General features: G+C 45.1%; 1 protein-coding gene across 2 annotated transcripts in view; it reads left to right on the top strand.

The window, feature by feature from the left end:
* The window catches only part of SRSF11 (serine and arginine rich splicing factor 11), a 29,025-nt gene extending 21,190 nt beyond the window's left edge, over positions 1-7,835 (top strand). Inside the window, exons 7-12 of one of the 2 annotated variants that reach the window (XM_054979467.1) lie at positions 1,076-1,157; positions 2,511-2,642; positions 2,855-2,944; positions 4,091-4,186; positions 6,267-6,405; positions 6,523-7,835. In XM_054979467.1, coding sequence (XP_054835442.1) covers positions 1,076-1,157; positions 2,511-2,642; positions 2,855-2,944; positions 4,091-4,186; positions 6,267-6,405; positions 6,523-6,717 — 734 coding nt within the window. In that variant the 3' untranslated portion in view covers positions 6,718-7,835. The remainder of the gene's footprint in view (positions 1-1,075; positions 1,158-2,510; positions 2,643-2,854; positions 2,945-4,090; positions 4,187-6,266; positions 6,406-6,522) is intronic. The other variant, XM_054979468.1, reaches the window with a different exon arrangement.
* Positions 7,836-21,268: the final 13,433 nt, after the last annotated feature.

Raw genomic sequence — 21,268 nt, 5'->3', positions numbered from 1 at the left:
TCACCTGCTCCGCTCCTAATCCCTGCTGAGTGATGCCAGGGGGTGGGCATTGCCACCTACTCCACTCCTGATCCCAGCTGGGTGAAGGCGGAGGGCTGATATTGCCCCCTGCACCATGCCTGATCCCAGCTGTGTAAAGGGTGGGTGGGCAATGCCACCCGCTCTGTGCCTAATCCCAGCTAGCTGAGTGCAGCAGACAGGCATTGCCACCTGCTCTGCTCCTGATCCCAGCTGGGTGAAGGGTGGGCAGGCATTGCCCCCTCTCTGTTCCTGATCCCAGCTAGGTGAAGGCCAGGTGGGCATTGCCACCTGCTCTGCTGCTGATCCCAGCTGGGTGCGGGCATTGCCACCTCCTCCGCTCCTGATCTCAGCTGGGTGAAGGCGGGGGGAAGGCATTGCCGCCTGCTCCACGCCTGATCCCGGACTGGGCTTCCCGTTGTGGCACACTATCTGGAGGTCTGGCTGCCTCATCTGGGCTTCCCTCCACAGCCACACCCTCTGGAGGCGCACCAGGGTAGGAAGTGAGTTGTCTTGAATATGTTTAGCCTTTTACATACTAAGATAGTCCACTCTCCCCGCAAGTGGGCTCAGAGCAGGGCATTGAATTTACGTTTGAATTTACGTTAAAATTAACATTTAACACCATAAAAAATTTATCAGTAAAAAGAACAGCCCTAAGCGTCAGCCCATATAACCCATTTCTAAAACATTTCTGTAGGTGGGAGGTGAGGGACAGCAGTGGTCCAACAGATGGAAAAGAGGGGTTACATTCCCCTTCCTTAGGTGGCTGGCTGGAAGGCTCATCATGACAACTGAGGCCCAGCAGAAGAAACCATATCATGTTGGTAAAGTCTTCTGAAACAAAAATTGAGTTGCATGCCTTTGGAAAAGATCTTAGCACCATGGCTGGAAGTCTGACAGCAACTGAAAAAGTCTATGCCTTACATATGAAGTACAGACTTGTCTGGGTATGGGTTTAAAATAAATATTCCTTAGTAAGTTAGTACACACCAAACTTGTAGATATTGTATGACAAATTGTAAAGGCACCAATATTGCTATTACTTTAATTTCAGATAAAAAAGATGATAAAAGAAGGCATTCAAGATCCAGATCCCGTTCTAGGAGGAGGAGAACTCCTTCTTCTTCCAGGCACAGGTGAGAATACTTGGATGGTAATCACTGGCAGTCTTTCCATGTTATAAGTGTTTAGGACACTTCTTTCATTGTCTGTTTTCAGAGAATATGAAAAATAAAAAGTTCCTTAAATTTTAAACATTAAATCTGTAAGCAAGTAGACAAAAACATACTCCTCATTGGTTAAAAAGCATGTTTTCTCATTTTTTTCCTGTAGTTCTGCACCTATGAAACTGTCTGAATATTAGGACTGGCCTTGTTTTCCAACTCTGCTGCCTACCCCTTTCCCCCTCCTCAGTGCAGCTGCCATCCCTACCTGTGCGGCTGTTAGTTCCTGTGGGTTTCATGACATCAGAAATCATCTTTACTGGGTTCAGGAAGGAATTTGTGGGGGAGGGGAGCAAGGGAAACATCCGCCATCTGACAGATTGCCTTATCCAGTCCTTTAGGTACACAAACCTTCAGCAAAAAATTACAATTAAACACTAATTAGCTTTGAGGTATCAATGTGGGTGTGCAAGTTAACTAGAGTTAATTCTCCCCTCCCCTAGGAATTGTAATGGTTTAATCTGGATTTAGAATCCTGTTTAGTGTTGTTGGTGGAGGGGAACTAAACTGCAGTTAACCTGCATTTAAACAATAATGTAATTGGAGTTAGGATTTAATTTCAATTCTCTCTGTAGGAAGGGGGAGGGGAGGAGTTAGGCCTGCAAGCAGCTCAGTAACAAGCTGAATTTTTGTGCACGTAACATAACAGCAGATATATGAAATGTCAGAATGTCAGTGTTACCAGAATTCTAATAATTTACTGTGATCCAAATAAATTACGAACAATTTTCTGTATGGTTGTTGTGGGTTTTCCGGCTGTATTGCCGTGGTCTTGGCATTGTAGTTCCTGACGTTTCGCCACAGCTGCTGGCGAAACGTCAGGAACTACAATGCCAAGACCATGGCAATACAGCCCGGAAAACCCACAACAACCGTCGTTCTCCGGCCGTGAAAGCCTTCGACAATACAATTTTCTGTATCTTGCTTCTGCTAGCTATTTGAAAATAGCAAGGGAAAATGCTTAGTAATTAAGCTGTATCTCTTGATCACTGAAAATTGTGTCTCAGTCGATCCCAAAGCCCCAACTTCTCAGATTTCATCAAACAGAGATTCTCTGTGTTTCCTACTACCCTCTGTAATCCAGAAAGATGAGAAATATGCATAAACTAAGTCTTTTTTCAGATATTTTAACTTAAAAAAATTTATGTAAATTGTTTCTCTTTGTGTTTCTCACAAAATAAAATGCTCGAATTTGCATGGTAGTGTTTAATAATTTTAACTTGTACTCAGATACACATCTGATGCAACTCATGTTCTGTTTGGCAGACGGTCAAGAAGCAGATCAAGAAGACGATCTCATTCAAAGTCAAGAAGCAGGAGACGATCTAAAAGTCCTAGGCGGCGGAGATCTCATTCTCGAGAGCGTGCTAGAAGGTCTAGGAGCACATCCAAATCCAGGTAATTATAGTGTAAAATTCCACAAATCCCTGAAAATGTAATTTTGACATGTTCTGCACTGGAGCATTTTACTGCCTTAAAATTTAGGATGATTGTTACATGGAGGATACTTTGATAAATTGTGAGCCTTTGGCTGTTTTTCTTAATCTGTGGAGGACATAGAAATCTAATTTGCTTGTACTTTTTGTATCTGTTTGATGTTCTTTTTTTAGAGAAAAAAAGAAAGAAGAGAAAGAGAAGAAAAGGTCTAAAACTCCACCAAAGAGTTACAGCACAGCCAGAAGATCCAGAAGCACAAGCAGGTACTGTATCTTCTGTAATATTTATGCTAGCCTCAAAGGGGTTTATGTGAAACTGTCATCTATCTAAAAGTGGTGAGGCTAGTCACTGAAATGCACTTCTGTAAATTACAGCATTTAACGTTATAGAAGCTGAAATGAAACAAAATTATTCACTTTGTATATGTTCTTCTGTATAAGAATAAACAAAGCAGCATTTAACTTAAAATTTGTATTTTGCCATGTTTAGCATTGTATCACAGTTTAGATTCATTTATTTTTAACTTTAAAATGTATACCCCACCTTTCCTTCAAAATGATGTCCATGTTTGGTGTAGTGGTTAAGAGTGCAGAACTCTAATCTGGAGAGCTGGGTTTGATTCCCCACTCCTCCACTTGAAGTCAGCTGGGTGACCTTGGGCTAGTCATAACTTTCTCAGCCCCACCCACCTCACAGGGTGTTTTGTTGTGGGGATAATAATGCCCGCTCTGAGTGGGCATTAAGTTGTCCTGAGGGTGGTATATAAACCGAATGTTGATGTTATTATGGCTAAAACTAGAAATTATGAAACATTTTCAATTTAATCATAGTGTATCGAAATATAGAGTCAATCAATAGGAGACATGGAGTAAAACAAGGAGTAAAACAAATCAGAAATCAACAGACACTGTAGGAAAAGGGTTTAATGAATAGTCAGTCACTTTCTCAAAATAGTATCCATAAAAACAAACGAAATTTATTTAGGCCATGTGTACACCCTGCTATTCTTCTGACCCAGGGCTGGTGCCAACAATAAATGAAATAAAATCACAAATCTAAGTATTAATGAAATTGATATTTAAAAATAACTAAAATATATAATTAAAACAGTCAGACCTGAGCCCAATAATCAGCCCCATAAGCTCTTTCAAATAATTCTGCATTGCAGCCTTGCTGGAAGGCTCGAAGGGTAGGTGCCTGCCTCACTCCTTCAGAGAGCTTGTTCCATAACAATGGGCCTGAGCCATCATAGACTATACCCTTGAGACCGAGGTGACCGTTAATTGCTTAGTTCCACGCTGTTTGTTTCAGAATAGGCAGACATACAGAAATCATTGAAGTAATTCTAAAAAATCATGGAAGTGTATTTGGTTTGGAGGCATAGTGACTTTTTATTACTATAATTTCAGAGAGAGACGACGCAGGAGAAGCAGGAGTGCATCCAGATCACCTAAAAAGCCCAGATCTCCTAAGAGAAAGATGTCAAGATCCCCTTCACCAAAAAGGTTTGTACATTAACAACTGTAACGATTATAGATAAGTCCTCTGGTGTATTCAGTGGGAGGTTAGCAGTCATCCTTTCTGCAGTCCTTGTAGAAACTTGTTCACATACCACTCTTCTGTTAATCAATATTTAAGCTAATCTTGGTTGCGACTGTATGAAAAAAAATCATATAAAGGGAGACAGGTGGTTGAAGCTTGAACATATTGATAGACGAATTAGAATTTTTATTACTTGAATAATTTGACAATGGCACCAGAATGCCAGTCAAAAAATTCATACACAGAGGTTACGTACAGACAAGGGAAGTGTTTTTGGAAATCTTAGATCCCTCCAGGTTTGCAGGAAGTAAATTATAAAACAATAAAAGGTTAAAATAATTGGTGAGATTTCCTCATGAGATCTCAGCAGCCATTTTTGGATTGCCTGGAAAATTTGTAATACAAACTGGCTACAGCTTCATTTTAACACTGTAAGTGAATTGGGGAAAGGAGGAGGTGGGCAGGCAAGACAAAGGAAGGAGGAGGATGGGGTAGGAGGGAGGGAGGAAAGGGAAGTGAATCAAGGCTGGGGAGGAGATGGAGACTGGAGGGAGGCAAAGAAGTAAGAGAAGGGGAAGGAAGAATGACAGGGGAGAAGTGCCTGGTGGGGTGAGGGCTGAGACAGGAAGGAAAGAGGAAAATAGAAGAGCTGTGGAGAGAAGGGTAAATGGAGATAGGTAAGGGAGGTGGGCAATCTGGGGAAGAAGAGGTTCCCCCTAGGAGTTCTCTTGCTTGTAAATCTGTTAATAAATATAACAATTTGTGTCTAAGAGGGTGACCATTCAGAAGTGATTGTTTACTTGGGAGAGCCTCTCATATTAACTATTGGTTTATCTATTAGAACTATCTCGTGGTATTAGTTACTAGCTTAGACTGCTTTAAAGGGGGAATAGATAAATTCATGTCTCATATGTGACTGTATGACGAGCAGGAGACCCTCAATACTCAAGTGGGAGGGCCCACCTTTTTGTTCCCTCTTCTCTCACTTCCTTAGTTCGCTTTTTTGCCCTCTTCTTAGTGTTTCCTCCCCACCTCAGCCTCAGAACTCACCTGGATGTCACCTTGCCTGCCCACCTACTTGTTCACCCGCCAGCCTGGATCCCTCAGCTGTAGCTTCTTCTTTCTCTGCTACCTTTTCCCCTCTACCTTCCAGAATCAGAATCCCTCAGTCACTGTCCTGTTGCTGCCTTCTCCTTCCTGGCCACTTCTATTCTCTCACTATATGTATTCCTAACCATCCCTTCTCTTTCCTTGGTGTTGTCTGTGCTTGCTCTTGTACAGTGTTCCTCAATTTTGGGGGAGGGGTTAGCCCCCCCCATTTAAAAAACTTACATTTTCTGCAAACCTGAGTTCTGCCCAGGCCTTCTGAAAAATATCTAGTGTGTAAATTGGGCCTTACTAAACTGCATGGAGGTAAGGCTTGCTATTAGATAGAGGACGGGTAAAGAGAATTTTGCTATTCAGAGGTATTTTTGATATTCACAGCAACTGGGGAGGGTAATAGCAGGGGAGGCTTTCTCCTTTTGTCCTGCTTATGAATTTCCTAGTGGTGTCTTGTTGGCCACTGTGTAACTGGGACGCTGGACTAGATGGAGCTTTGGTCTGATCTTGCATCTGCTGTTGACATGTTTTCTCCTTAATAATCTTCTTTAGCCCAGTGTTTGAAGAACTGTAAAGGAAACAAAGCCTAGGTTCAGGTTGTTATGTCTCTCTTGCTACTTGTTTGTGATACAGAAATAGACTATATTACTGTGAGGCAGAATTGTTTTTCTAAAGCAGTTTACATGATGTACTTGTGGATGGAAGATTTTCTATCTTACCTTAAATGAAATCTCTGTAGCTTGTCAACAAATTAGTCAGGTGTCTTCTGTGTATTTTTTGCATCAGTGCATCCATTGTCATGAGATCCTCTCTCCAACTTGCATACCTCATATTACAATTCGCTGATTTTTGACAGAGGTTCTTGTCTGTGTGAAACATTGCATTCATTGTATTAGAATGCCTACATTTTCCCAACTTATGGACATTCTTTTATTATCCTAGACACAAAAAGGAAAAGAAAAAGGATAAAGACAAAGAGAGAAGTAGGGATGAACGTGAAAGGTCAACAAGCAAGAAGAAGAAGAGCAAAGACAAAGAGAAGGATCGAGAGAGAAAGTCCGAGAGTGACAAAGATGTCAAAGTATGTTTAAAAATCTGTGTTCTCTGTGTGTATGGAGGGGGTGCCCCACTTAATCCTAAATCCAGAAGTCTTGAAGCATGTCTTACTTGTTTTGTTTTGTATGTTAACTTGGCAAAGCAGGTCACAAGAGATTATGATGAAGAAGAACAAGGCTACGACAGTGAAAAAGAGAAAAAGGAAGAAAAAGCAGCAGATTCCACTTCTCCCAAACTTAGAGAGTCACCAGCTGAAAAAGGGGGTGGAGATTCAACAAGGGAATCCAAAGTCAATGGGGATGATCATCATGAAGAGGATATGGATATGAGTGACTGAATATTGCCTTTGCAGTAACAATAGTTGCCGACATGCATCAGTGTCATTCCTGTGTGATTCCTTTATGCTGTACTTGTTTAACCTTTTAATCTAGATGTACACAGCTGTATCTATAACTGGTTGTAAAGCTCCTGATATTAAATAATTACATCAAAAGCTTTAGAGAAAATGATATCTGGGTTTCCATTCTTGTCATTGGCCAAATTGAACTGAGTAGCTCAATAGTTCTTATTTACTTGGTGCTGCTTTTTTTCCTTTTTGAGTAAAAAGCTGCATGCATCTTTGGCAGGCATGGACTGTTTGTGTTGTATGATCTTTTTAGTAAACCAGGTCACCTCCAATAGTGTTTCTAGAGTTTGATTCATTTGCGGTAATAGAACAGTAAAAGGGAATGCACTGGCTGCATGTTACCTGTGGCAAGAAACATCTTCATCTACAACTTTTATGGTGGATCTGCTAAGGATCTTAAGTGTAGACACAGAACTAACATTATCTTAATCTGGAAACAAACATTCTATTAGAAGTAGATAACTCTTTTTAGCCCTGTGGCTAAATATTTTTGTTGATCTTTGGTTCTGGCAAGGTTGAAATGCACTAACCTTTTTTGATGCTTAATTTAAGGTGAATTTTGAATTTTAAATCCTCAGGTGGTGTTTTTGTGTTTAACTTTTGACAACTTGGACTTTTGGAGATAGTAATGCAAAACTTCTGTGTTTCTTCAAGAACCACAAGCTGAAAGAGATCTAACCTTGTGTAGTGTTGATATCCCATGTTCTATTTCATTTTGTTGTGAAAAAAAACCCTGCAAAAAAGGTAGTGCATTTTAAAAATTGAATGTCATGATGATTTTTAAAACACAAGTCTATTGGATAATGTACTTGATCTCAAGTTGTATAAACTAATTTGTGTTATAGTCACTGAAGTAGTAACCTTATGCACACAGTGATTTCATGTTATATGCAAAGTAGTTGGACAGCCTGTTCTTTTTAGTTCTGGAAGTTTTTGGAGCATTTACTTTTGTGCAGGTGAAAACAAAAGTAGGCTACAGTCTGTGCCATGTTGATGTACAGTTTCTGAAATTGTTTTACAAAACTTTGATAATAAAACTCTTAAACATCTTGCATTTGTATTAAATTGCCCATATATTTATTTCATCTACCAATTCATACGGTTAACTTTTTCCCTGTTCATACTTAGCATTAAAGCAGCAATTCCAAATTATTCTATCTTTATATAGAAGATAAAAAGATAGAATAAGCTTTTAGCCTTTTTTATTCTATTACATGACAGCGACAGGAGAAAGAACTCAAGTGTCCAGTAAAAGTGAAAATGCCAAATATATTGGTAAGGGTTTTGTCACTGGACACTTGGTTCTATGTTCTTTTTAAAAGCATGGCAGGAAGAAGAGCAAAATAACATCTTCTCGCTGTTCAGTTCTGAATGTCAATCTAAAAATTACTGAAGTAGCTTAAGAATATTTGCCATGGGCATTTTGTAGTGGAGAACAATATTTAGAATAACTTGTTAGAAATGTTACAGATTTTCAAAAGATTGGGTTTTCTTAACATGGTGTACTGCATAAAATGTCTCCCAGCTGTAAGAATTGAGTTAGCAATCTGTGGATAACTCCACTGAGATTGTAGGCTTGAAGTTTCAGATGATCATTTGTAGTTCTGCAAGGATAATAGACAAAATATTGCAAATATAGGTAGCCCATACATACTTTCATACCTTTCTGAACAAACTGAAACTCTGCTCTGGAATTAATCTCACACATGGTGCTTCTGTAAAACAGCTTGTGAAATTAGCAGAAATTAGAAGAAGTGCAAATTGGCTATAAAATCATACAGGTAAAAGTTTTAGGTGGGTAACCATGCTGGACTCGAAAATGACAATGCACTTCTACAGGTAAAATGTATCTGACTTATTAAAAATAACAGATTTGCCTTGGCTGTAGGATTATCCTTAATCCAGCCTTCTTCTATATATCTCTGAATCCATACTACTACTTCCTACATCAAAAAAGAGCCTGTTTAGACTAGGCTAGCCACTGTACAACTTTGCCTAGCAGTATTCACAAAAGTGCTCTTAGAGCAGGTGGCTTCAGTTGCTACAATAGGTGTGACTAGAGGTTTCATTTTTTAAAAAGGACAACAAACCATGATGACCACTTTGCACCCTACAGAAAGACAGTAGTTCTGAAATACATGTGCTAGTAGGCTGAGAACAAGCATAGTGGTCACAGGTGCATTGCCATTTATAAGCATCTTGTGCTTGATAATCTCGGAGGAACAAAACTCATTTGAATTTGCTTTGCTTTTGTTATACTGCTAGAGGCAGAAGCAGTTTTGGAAATGTGGGAAGAGGAAATGGAAGATACACTCCTGAAATCTTGCTAAGGAGGAAAGGAGATAGAAACAAGGATGTAAATAGACCATTGGATACTCACCTTGAAGGGTCTTCCTCTGAAGAAAGGACATGATGTGATTCCCATCACCCTTTCAGTTTTTGCAACTCCAAAAGCAGTTATAGCAACATTAATTAGGAATATGACACTCTAGAATAACAACAAGAAAAGTGAGTGTCAGACTATGGAATCCCAGTTATCCAGAGTTCGTCTCCCCCTCTCTGCAAGAAGCACAAGGTTTCTTGGTTTCAAAGGTTTATTGGAAGAATATGCTCAGGATACAGGTGTCCACAATCCAAGGACTTGAGGCCGTTGGCTGAACAAAAGCTTTGTTGAGAATGACACATGAAAAGAAAGTAACAACACTTCAAACACCCATTCCCAGCCTCCCCCCTTAGTCCTGTCTGCGAAGGCATGGGAAGACGAGGACGCCAAGGTCTTTGGCCGGAACGGGCTGATAAGAATTCTTCGCTCCCATGGATATATGCGGCCTGGGCACCACCTGGGCCTAGAGGGAGGAAAACTAAACAACTATAGATTATAGCAAGGTAAAATGGCGTAGCTCGAGAACTGACAAGGAAACTGACACTGACATTCTGCCTCCTTTAAGACCCCTCCCCTCCCCCTTCAGCCCCTGCTTTCTCAGGATATTGTTTATGAAACTTAGTAGCTTAGGGGCATTTACTTGAGAAGCCTCCACCCACTAACGAAACCCCTCCTCAAGGTCCTTCCACCTGACCAGGTAAAAAGTCTTGTTGTGTCTACGCTTGGAATCCAAGATTTCTATTTTGTAGTGGATTTGGCCGTCTATCACCGTCGGGTGGGGTAGTGGCTTTTCTGGATGCCATTCATCTGGGGGAGGTGCCTTTTTGAGTAGACTAATGTGAAAGGTAGGGTGGACCTGGCGCAGATTCTTTGGCAATTCCAATTCTACGGTCACATTGTTGATTACTCGTTTAGTTGGGAAGGGCCCTAAATACTTTAACCCCAGTTTTTTACTGAATTGCTCTGATCTGAAATTTTTTGTAGAAACATACACTTTATCTTCGGGGTGTAATTCCCATTGCTCCACACCATGGCGATCAGCATACTTTTTGTAGTCTCCTTTTGCTTTAGTCAGAGTCTTTTGAATTACAGTCCATTGCTCTGTGCGGGAGGTCCACCATTCCCCCAAGTCCCCTGAGCGTTTGGATTCTGATGGACTTCGAAGGGGAACGCCAATCCCTCATAACCATGTACCACTTTAAATGGCGTTTCACCTATGGAGCTGTGAATCAAGTTGTTATACGCGTACTCGGCCAGATGAAGAATTTGAGTCCAATTATCTTGTTGAAAATTAATATAACATCTGAGAAATTGTTCTAATACTTGATTAGTTCTTTCTGACTGTCCATCGCTCTTGGGATGGTAGGCGGAGCTTAATCCTTGTTCAATGCCTGCCACTTGCAGCAGCTCCCGCCAGAAGTTGGCAAGAAATTGTACTCCCCGATCCGATATCACCTTGGAAGGAAAAGAGTGCAGCTTTACAATGTGTTTCATGAACAAACTGGCAAGTTTCTTTGCTGAGGGTATAGTGGTGCAAGGAACAAAGTGCACTTGTTTTGAGAACAAGTCCACCACTACCAGAATGCATGTGCAGCCTTTAGAGGAGGGTAGCTCAGTGATAAAATCCATGGAAATGACTTCCCACGGCCTGGAGGGGGTTTCCAGTGGTTGCAAAAGTCCTGGGGGCTTCCCCTTCATAGGCTTCGCCATTATACAAGTAGGGCAGGAAGCTACGTACTTGGACACGTCCTTCCTGATACTGGGCCACCAGAACTGTCTTAATACAAAATGCCATGTCTTTAGGTATCCAAAATGGCCGGCAGTCCGAGCGTTGTGGCATTGTTGCAGCACTTCTTTCCTCAAACTAGCTGGGATGTATAGCTTGTCTCGCTTCACCTACTCTCCTGCAGCCATTGGTGTCATTTTTTCTGTGGGCACTCGCTCCCCCTCCTTTTCCACTTCACTTTTCACTTTATCTCTCCACCCCTCGAGATTATTTTGTTTTTTGGTTGCTTGGCTACATGTGGTAACCACGGCTCCAAATTGGCTGGGGGGAAACACTGTGTCAATAGTCTCCTCCCTCCTACTCTGGTGTTGAGGCATGCGTGATAGGGCATCCACCAGGAAGTTGGACTTGCCCGGTAAGAAGTTTAAAATAAAATCAAACTTTGAGAAGAACTCAGCCCAGCGGAGTTGCTTGGCATTGAGACGCTGGGGCGTGCGGACCACTTCTAAATTTTTGTGATCCATCCACACCTGAAATGGGTGACGCGCTCCCTCCAGCCAGTGATGCCAGGTTGTGAGAGCCACTTTTACCGCAAACGCTTCTTTCTCCCACATATTCCAATTGTGTTCTGCCTCCGTAAATTTCCTGGATAAATATGCACATGGCCACACCCTGTTATCGTCCCCTTTTTGCATGAGGACCCCCCCAATGGCTGAGTCACTGGCATCCACCTGCACTATGAAAGCCCGGTTTTCATCAGGATGCTGCAGGACTGGCTCTGTGGTAAAACGATCCTTCAGTGTTTCGAAAACTAACTGACAGGTTGACCCCCATCCGAGCTTAGCCATCGGCTTATTGGCCTGCTCCCCCTTCCCTTTTGTCTTGAGCAAGTCCGTTAAAGGGAGAGCAATTTGGGCAAAACCTTCAATGAACTGTCTGTAAAAATTAGCAAAGCCCAGGAATGATTGTAATTGCTTTTGGGTGATGGGCGCTTGCCAGTCCCGCAGAGTTTTAACTTTAGCAGGATCCATTTTTAGTCCTTGCCCTGAAATACGATAGCCCAGATAATCCAATTCCTTTTTATGAAATTCACACTTGGATAGTTTGATTGGGAGCTGGTGGCGCTTTAGGGCAGCCAACACTTTCCGGACCAATTTTACATGTACTTCTTTATTTTCTGAATAAATTAACACATCATCTAGGTAAACAACAACTCCCTTGTATAAAAATTCATGCACAACTTCATTGATCATCGTCATGTAAACCGAAGGGGCCCCTTTTAAGCCAAACGGCATTACGAGATATTCATATTGGCCCAAGGGGGTATTGAACGCGGTTTTCCATTCATCCCCTTCCCTTATTCTGACATGAAAATAAGCATCATTGAGATCCAATTTTGAAAAGATCTTACCCTGCGCCACCACACTAAGCAGGTCTCGAATCAAAGGGATCGGATAGGCATTGGTCATAGACACAGCATTGAGACCCCGAAAGTCTGTACACAGCCTGAGCCCCCCGTCCTTTTTCTTCACAAACAGCACAGGGGCCGCATGCGGGGAGCTGGCAGGACGGATGAAGCCTCTCTCCAAATTCTGGTCTATGAACTTCCTGAGCTCTTGTCTCTCTGCCGGGCTCATGGTATATAATTTCCCTTTGGGGAGTCGTTCACCCGGGATCAATTCAATGGCACAGTCTGTATTTCGATGAGGTGGCAGGCTATCCACCTCCTCTTCACTAAAGGCTTGATCCATGTCTCGGTATTCCAGAGGAATGAGATTAAGCTCCTCTGTAGATAAAAGGGCCACATCCAAATTCGCCGGGGCCTCCCCACCCCATTCCGAACTCCAATGGTGTTTCTGGCAATATTCTCGATCGAAAACAATTATTCCTTTGGCCCGATTAATATAGGGGTTATGGTCCCAAAGCCATCTACTCCCCAGGATGAGTGGATAATTGGCTGCTTGGCTTACTACGTAAGGGCGACTTTCCCAATGCTTGCCCATCCCCGTAGGTATCCACTCCAAAACGGCTGGATTCATGTTAGAGCCATCCATTTGCTCAAAAATAATTGGGACTTTCAACTCATGGGTTTCTAACCCCAGTCTATTTACTAACACTGGTGCAATAATGTCCCAGGAGCACCCTGAGTCAATTAAAGCTTGCACTCGGACATGGGCCCTTCTTTTGGGGTTCACTAGTGTAACTGGAATGAATAATATGGCCCCTCTTTCACCTCCTCCGGGGTGGTCTTCTCTTTGATCTGCCGTTGGGGCTTCCTCATGACAGATCCATCTCGTTTCCCGACGGCAGGCTGGCGGTTTCAGGATCCTGAAGCTGGGCGTCAAACTCCATCAAAACTTCCTCAGCTTCTAATCCCGTCTCCGGACACCCCCTCTTAATTGCTCCTCGGCCTCTGTTGGCTTGCGGGGCCGAAACGGGACGAGACGGTGGCTGTGATTGAGCATATGCCCGGCGAAGGCATTGTGCTGCGAAATGCCCAGTAGCGCGTTTCTTTGGCCCCCCATGCTACTGAGGTACCCCCTCTGGGAACTGGCGGGGCTCTATTCGAATTCCCGTGGCTTGCTGCTGTTCTACTAGCCGGACAACTTGGGTGCAGTTTTCCACTTCACACGCTAGTTGTATCCACCCCAGGAGCGTTGTGGGGTCATCCTGCATCAGAGCTCTATCAAGCAGCCTGGGATTCATCCCGTTACGGAACAGTACCACTTTCGTTCCCTCTTCGTAATGCGGGCACTTCGCAGCCAGCTGGCGGAATTTGGCTGCATAGTCTCTCATGGATTGAGATCCCTGTCGCAAGGTTTGAAGCTCAGTGCAGGCCCTCTCCCTTTCCAGCGGATCCTCATACTAGGCTCTCAGCGCGGCGGTGAAGGCTTGCAAACTTCCCAGTTCAGGGCCCCCCGAATAATAGTTACATACCATTCAGCTGTGATGCCCTCTAGGCGGGCCGCTAAATGCATTACTCAGCTTTCTTTGTTTGAGAAAAGGTAGCCCCACTGGTTAAAGAATTGTAGTGCCTGAACTACAAAGAATCCCAATTTACGTGGGTCCACATCGAAAGTTGCTTCTAGTTTAATCTATTCCATAGGCAGCTCAGCCCCACCGCCGGCCATCGCGTCTGCAGCTTGGACTGGTTGCAAAGGCGGCATTTGTGGTGCGGGACCCCTCGGTCGAGGCGGTTGTTGCACTCTTGCCCCTGGCATGGGTCTCAACGGCACCCCTTGTCCTCCGGGATGTGGTTGAAGACAGAACGGGGCTTGTGGTTGACCTGGTGGTCTGGTTCCTCCAGGAACCAGCTGCGGCCGTGGTTGAGGCAGCGGTGGTAGCGGGCCTTGTGGCTGAGGCAGCGGTGGTAGCGGGCCTTGCAGCTGAGGCGCGATCCCCCTGGGGCAGCGGGTCTTGGTCCTGCTGGCACAGCTGGCCCACCTGGAACTATAGGGCCGGCCGGTATTATGAGGCCAGCTGAAGGTACCACTGGCCCCCTCATGCTGGTCTGGCCGGCGTGGTCCCCCCAGGCGCAGTGGGGCTGGCGGGTCCTGGTGACGGCGGCAAAGGAATTGGTGGCCCCGAGGCCGGCGGGGCAGGTGGTGGTGGATGAACTCTAGGAGCCGGCAGTGCAAGGAGTGGCTGGGGTCCCGGTTGGGCCGGGCCTCCAGGTTGGGCCGCGGGGCCAGGCCTCGGCTGGGCCGGTAGTCCCGTACTGCCTTCAGGCATCACGCCCGACTCCCCTTGAACCATCAGCCCTATGAGATAGGTGGCTAGCGCTAAGTCCTCTCTCATTGCCGCCATCTGCTCCTCCAGGGCTTGGTAGCGATCTTCTGCCTGGTCGCTGGGGTCTGGTTCGGTCTCTTCCTCCGGGGTTTGTTGGAGAAAGCTCTCCTCCCAGGCTTGCTGGCAGTGATCAGCCCTCTCCACCGCCTCCTCCGAGAATCTGGCCCCACATGTCTGGGGCCCCGAGGCAGCGGCTGTTCCTGAAGTGGGTGGGACCGGCATCTCTGAGGCACTGGCGACCCAGTCCTTGACCTTTCCCGTCACAGCCAGTATTCCATACTGCAACACTTGGGCTTGATCCTGTAGATTAGTCCAACGACCCTCTTCCACCAGGATTCCAGTCTCATTCTCCCAGGTTCCAACTGAACCTACATCGGCATAGTCCCAGCTCATTAACTCCATTAGTGGCGTATTCCAGTCCGGGAGACTGCCAGTCTCCTCTAGCGGATTCCATTCCACAAGGCAACCTGCTCCCTCATCCCAGAGGTACCAGGGCTGAGTGCTGGCTTTGGTCAGTCCCACTAAGAGCGTGGATAATCGACCGGTTTCCCAAACTTGGCCTCCGGTTGGCCACAGGTCCTCCGATACTGGGGCTAGATTCGAATCGATCATGGAGTGTGAAAACATGGTGCCGGCCCGCCTCTCCCTAGTGTCCTGGGGCCTCGAGCCCCACTGTCGGGGTGTTGGCACCGACGACAGCGCTTGGATGCCCTGTTCATGCTGACTTTCGGCCGGGCACCTTCACCGCTCACTCGCGCCTGTCCAGTCCCACCAGCAGGCAAAGTAGGTGGCCCCGCACCCTCCGTGCCAGGATCAGACAGGTCTGTCGGAGTAAATCCAGTATCCGTCCTTCCCAGGTGAGGGGTCGGGGGAGTAAAGGGATTCTCAACAAAATATCAGACTATGGAATCCCAGTTATCCAGAGTTCGTCTCCCCCACCTCTGCAAGAAGCACAAGGTTTCTTGGTTTCAAAAGTTTATTGGAAGAATATGCTCAGGATACAGGTGTCCACGATCCAAGGACTTGAGGCCGTTGGCTGAACAAAAGCTTTGTTGAGAATGACACATGAAATGAAAGTAACAACACTTCAAACACCCGTTCCCAGCCTCCCCCCTTAGTCCTGTCTGCGAAGGCATGGGAAGACGAGGACGCCAAGGTCTTTGGCCGGAACGGGCTGATAAGAATTCTTCGCTCCCATGGATATATGCGGCCTGGGCACCACCTGGGCCTAGAGGGAAGAAAACTAAACAACTATAGATTATAGCAAGGTAAAATGGCGTAGCTCTGGCTCGAGAACTGACAAGGAAACTGACACTCTGACAATGAGTAACAAACATGTTAAGGGGAAACAACAGGAGAGAAAGTGAATTTGTCAGGCAGGAGGGAGTAAAAAGACAATGACTTCAGGAGGGACGAGATGTCCTTTCCTCAGAGGAGAAGGATGCTTCAGGGTGAGTATCTAACGGTCCATTCTCCCTCTGAGGTGGAGGATAGCTTGATGGGACCTCCCAGAGCAGTGTTTCTATTTTCTGGCTGGCTCATCATCTGGTCATAAGATATGTTGTCATACTCTTTACCAAACACTGCATCTGCTGCATTGTAAGTGTTCAGTTTAACTGTTTAACAAAGGTAGATACAGACGACCAAGTAGCTGCCTTGCAAATCTCTTTAACTGTAGCATGTCTGGCAAATGCTGTGCTGGTTGCAGCACTTCATATTGAGTGAACACTAATCCTAGCTGGTACATCTAGTTTTTGAATTTTGTGTGCTTCGATGCATGCCTTCAGGTTACGGCTAATGGAAAATTTAGACATCCTCATTCCTTTATTCAGTGAGGATACAGAGATAAATAAGGAAGCAGTTTTCCAGATCTGCTCTGTTCTATAAATGTTTTTAGAATAAGTTTTATGTACAGACTATGCCACATTTCTTTGGGATGAAAAGTATTTGGTCAACTGATAGTAGACATAATTCCAGTGATCTGTGGGAGAGATCACTTTTGATATGAAGGTAGAATCTGTTCTCAGGACCACTTTGTGTGTAAGATATATAGCTCAAGCTAATTAACAGGGCACCCGGTTCCAATACCCTTCTTGCAGATATAACTGTGGTAAGGAACAAAATCCTCAACCACTTAAGAAGAATTTCCTTGATAGGCTCTCAAAGGGGTGTTTGGTAACAGCAAACAGGACTGTGTAATTTCCAAGTCATAAATCAGTAAACCTGTGGCAGATCCTTAAGAGTATCACTCTAGAGGGAGCTACATATGTGAGGTGTCTGGACAGACTCAGACTCTGGTAGCATGGCAGCACTGTTCTCAAGACTGTGACCTGATACCTTAAGGTTGAGGCTCTGAGATCGCTTGCGTGATCGACCTATAGGAAGAATAGAATGGATCTGGTTTTGGGTTTCATGACATTAACTCCTTTTTCTTCTATGGTCCTGAGTGGGGCAGTCATAACCAGTGGGTAGCTCCTCCTCCTCTTGTGCAGGGTCAGACGATCTTTGCGATCCTAGAAAGGGGAGGGGCTCCCCAGACTTATCAGTTTTTTCTGGCCCTGCTCTGCAGGAACACGGACCTTTTTGCTCCTCGGAGCAGTGATCCTTCACAGAAGCCTTAACACAGGGAATTGAAAGGCGCGAGGCTCGTCAAGGAAAAGGAAGGACGTGTTCCTCCCCCACCCCCCAACTCAGCATGCAGGAACAGCAAGGGCTGCATAGATGAGCTGCAGAGACGATGTTTCTAGTCGGCTAGGACCCGGCTGCTGCCAAGGCTACTGGGAATGCACGGGGGAATGCCGTGGCAGCCGAGGGATCAGAAAGTGCCTGCAAGGCCAAGAAGTGGTGACTGCCTCTACAAACACGCCGAGGCGGTGTGTAGCAAAACGGACTCCTGCAAAAAGGAGGGGGGGGGGCTGATCTCGGTTGAACGAGCAAAACGGGTCTTTTCCCTGTAATGAAGGGCTCCTTGTTTCTGGGACTACAGCTTGAATGCCCTGTAATGTTCACCCCCCTTTCACTTTTGTTTTTTAGGCAAGAAGTCTTTTCCTGGCGGGAATAGCATCAAAGGCAGGCCTGTCAGAGCCGAAGGCGAATGAGACTATGATCAGTGGTATGGAGTCCACAAGCTCTCAAATGTCCACTCTATCTGCCCTGGGGGGCAGGCAGGATAACCAGGACCCTGATCTTTCTGGCCAAGAGGCTAAAGCTAACATATTGGCATGGTTGAAGTCTGAGATTGAGAAAGGGATTGCAAATGCTGTTAAAGATTTGAAAGGGCAAACTGCATCCCAAAAGGAAGCTAAAGAGCCCATAGGTCCCCCAAAATGGAGAAGACCTGCTAAAACGGCCACCCATAGCAAACCAAAAAGGAGAAAGGTGGGAAAACACAGACAGGGTTTCCAGCGACTCAGAGGAGTACCAGTGGGGCTCCAGCTCATCTCATCAGTCCTCAGGTAGTGAGGAAGGAGAGCTTTCAGAGGAAGAGGAGGATAAAGTGAGCCAAACTAGGCTTTTTCCTCCAGAAATGTTTCAGAAGTTACTAGCAAAGGTTCTGAGGATGCTAGAATTAACTGAGGCAACAACAGAGAAAGAGGAGTGAGGCCAGACTTACCCTCAAGGCCTGGAACGGACATTCCCCAGGATGGGTCCCAAACAAACGGGGGTACCACTTCCTGCTATTTTCCATGATGTTCTTAAAGCTGAGTGGGATAATCCAGCCAAACCAAAGCTATATCAATCTGTGGTTCAGTAAGTTCTACCTGATGCAACCAAAAAGATTAGGCTTCCCACAGTGGATGACCCTGTTACCAGCCTGGCAACAACGTCAGTCTTACCCATGGATGCAGAAGGCATGCCGAAGGACCCTTCTGACAAGAAAATAGAGCAGGCTTTGCTTAGAAACTTCAAAGCCTCAGCAGCATCACTTAGATCCTCAGCGATAGGTTCCCTTTTCGCCAGAGCAGTGTACACCTGAGCCTCAGATCTCATGGCTGCGGGCAGGGAGGTACCTAAGGAGATCAAAATTGAAGTTAAGAAAATGGCCTTGGTAGCAGCCTTTGCTGCGGATGCAACCCTAGATTAATTTCAGATGTCATCCAGGGCGATGGGATTCAACGTTACAGCAAGGCTAAACATGGCCGAGGAACTGGGATATGGACCCCCCCCCCCCTGCACAAAACAAGGTGGCTGCAATACCCTTTCAGGGTACCAAATTTTGGGGGGAGGCAATAGATAAGTACCTACAGACAAGAAAAGAGTGCTGTCATTGAAGAAAAAGGATCAAAAGCTCAAGAGCACACACTCCTTTCAAGACTTTAAGAGAACCTCAAGACAAGGGGCTGACAGACCTTTCAAAAGTCGCTGGCACTCTAGACCAAGGACCGAAGGCAGGTCCTTCTCCTTTAGAAAAGCTGCTCCCCAGTCAAGGGGCCAGAAGAAAGGAAACCAGGCATGACTATCTGTGCAATCAGACAACAATACAAATAGGGGGACGCCTACAGGACTTTTCAGCCCAATGGAAGGAGACAATAACAGACCAATGGGTACTGGACGTAGTATCCATGGGCTATTCCTTGGAATTCAAGAGGAGACCAGCAAGACGCTTCATTCAAGTGTTCCGCAACCCGTCACAACAGAAACATCTCAAGATAAAGCAAGCCATCAAACACCTTTTAAGGATAAGGGCAATAGAACCAGTGCCAACCCTTCACAGAAAACAAGATTGTAATGATTTTAAGTAAATGGGTGCATGTGCCTTTAAATGCTTGGTGTGAGATAGGTGAAGAGTGGGGGTGAGAGGGATGAGTGATATGATTGGTTGATGACTGAGAGTGTGGGCGGAGTGAATGCAGTTGGAGACTGAGTGAAAAAAGAACATTTAGTCAGGGAAAGAGAGGCTAGCTGTGTGTTGCCTGAGCATGTTTAAGTATTATTGAGAGAAATATAACCTGTGTGGAAACCTGAACTGAGGATGTTTGTGAAAGAACATTCAGTCAGGGAAAGAGAGGCTAGCTGTGTGCTGCCTGAGCAGGTTTAAGCATTTCTGTGAAAAATATATTCAGTCAGAAGATAGCAGGCAAGCTGTGTTGCTGCCTGAGCAGTTTAAGCATTTCTGTGAAAAATATTTAGTCAGGAAATGAGAGGCTAGCTGTGTGCTGCCTGAATAACTTTAAGCACGTCTATAAGAAATATTGAGTCAGAGAAAAAGGCTGTGTGTGAAGCCTTAGAAGAGATCTGTGTGAATGAGTTTAAATGAAGTAACTAAGAACCAAGGACTACTTTTATGAAACCGATACACTTCTTGAAAAAAATAAGGTTTTTTTGTTTTTGTTATATCCCAGAGTAGCTGTCATTGCTATATCCCATTCCTATCCTCAGGGCCACATAGAACCACGAAGGAGCCTGACACTTGGGCATGTTAATAAAGGGAAAATTTAAATAAAATATCTTGGAATGTAATATTCCTGGTGGCAGCAATCTACTCAGAGGGTGTAAGGGAAAGATTAAAGGCAAAATCTACCCAAAAGAATGTAAGGGTCATAACAATGGTGTATACTTGATATTCTTCATTGTCCCAAAGAACAGGGACGTAAGGGCCATCCTGGATCTGAAGTGGTTGAATCTCCACACATAAGGTACAGAAAGTTCAAGATGGAGACCATGAAGTCCACCATGGAGGCCATTCAGTGGGGGGACTTCTTGGCCTCCATAGATCTGTCAAAGGCCTATCTACACATCACTATAAGGAAAACCCACAGGAAATACCTTCGCTTTGCCTACGATGGGAAGCATTATCAGTACAGAGCACTTCCCTTCAGACTGAAGTCATCACCGAGAGTTTTCACCAAGGTGCTGGTCACCCTAATAGCTGTCCTGAGAGTCCAAGGAATAGCCCTATGGCCCTATCTGGATGATAGCCTGTTGATGGCCCTGTCCCTGGAACTGGCTCAGAAAGCAGTGACAAGGACCATAGAACATGGCTTTGTCATAAACCTACAGAAGAGCCTCCTCGTTCCATCCCAGAGGATGGTCCATCTGGGAGTGATGGTGGATACCGTCAGGGACAGAAGTTTCGTGTCCCTGGAGAGACAACAGATTACTACACTGGTAAGACTCATCCAATCGGAGAGGCAGGTGGTGATCATGCAACTGGCAAAACTACAGAGGATGATGGTCTCTTCCCAGGACATACTGCAATGGTCCAGGTTCCACACGCGTCCATTACAACCATTTCTGCGACCATACCAGAGGGTTATATTAAACAAGGGGGACGAGAGAGTAGGAATCCCACAGATGTTATCCAGAGAACTAAACTGGTGGACAGAGGCAAGCAGATTTTCCTCAGGATTTCCCCTCACGGAACCAAGGAGAATGATACTGACTACGGATGCGATTCTAACAGGCTGGGGAGCTCACATCAAAGACAACATAGCCCAGGGCAAATGGACCCAGGAGGAAAAAGAATGCAGCATAAATTTCCTGGAACTGAGGGTGATAAAATACAGCCTTTGGAAATTCCAGGACAGTCCTGCAGGGAAACCATGTTCTGGTCCAAACAGACAACGCAACAGCAAAGGCTTATG

The sequence above is a fragment of the Eublepharis macularius genome, chromosome 5, assembly GCF_028583425.1.
Source record: "Eublepharis macularius isolate TG4126 chromosome 5, MPM_Emac_v1.0, whole genome shotgun sequence".
Lineage (NCBI taxonomy): Eukaryota > Metazoa > Chordata > Lepidosauria > Squamata > Eublepharidae > Eublepharis > Eublepharis macularius.
Note: the sequence above shows the minus strand (reverse complement) of the source record. Positions and strands in the feature narration are given on the sequence as shown.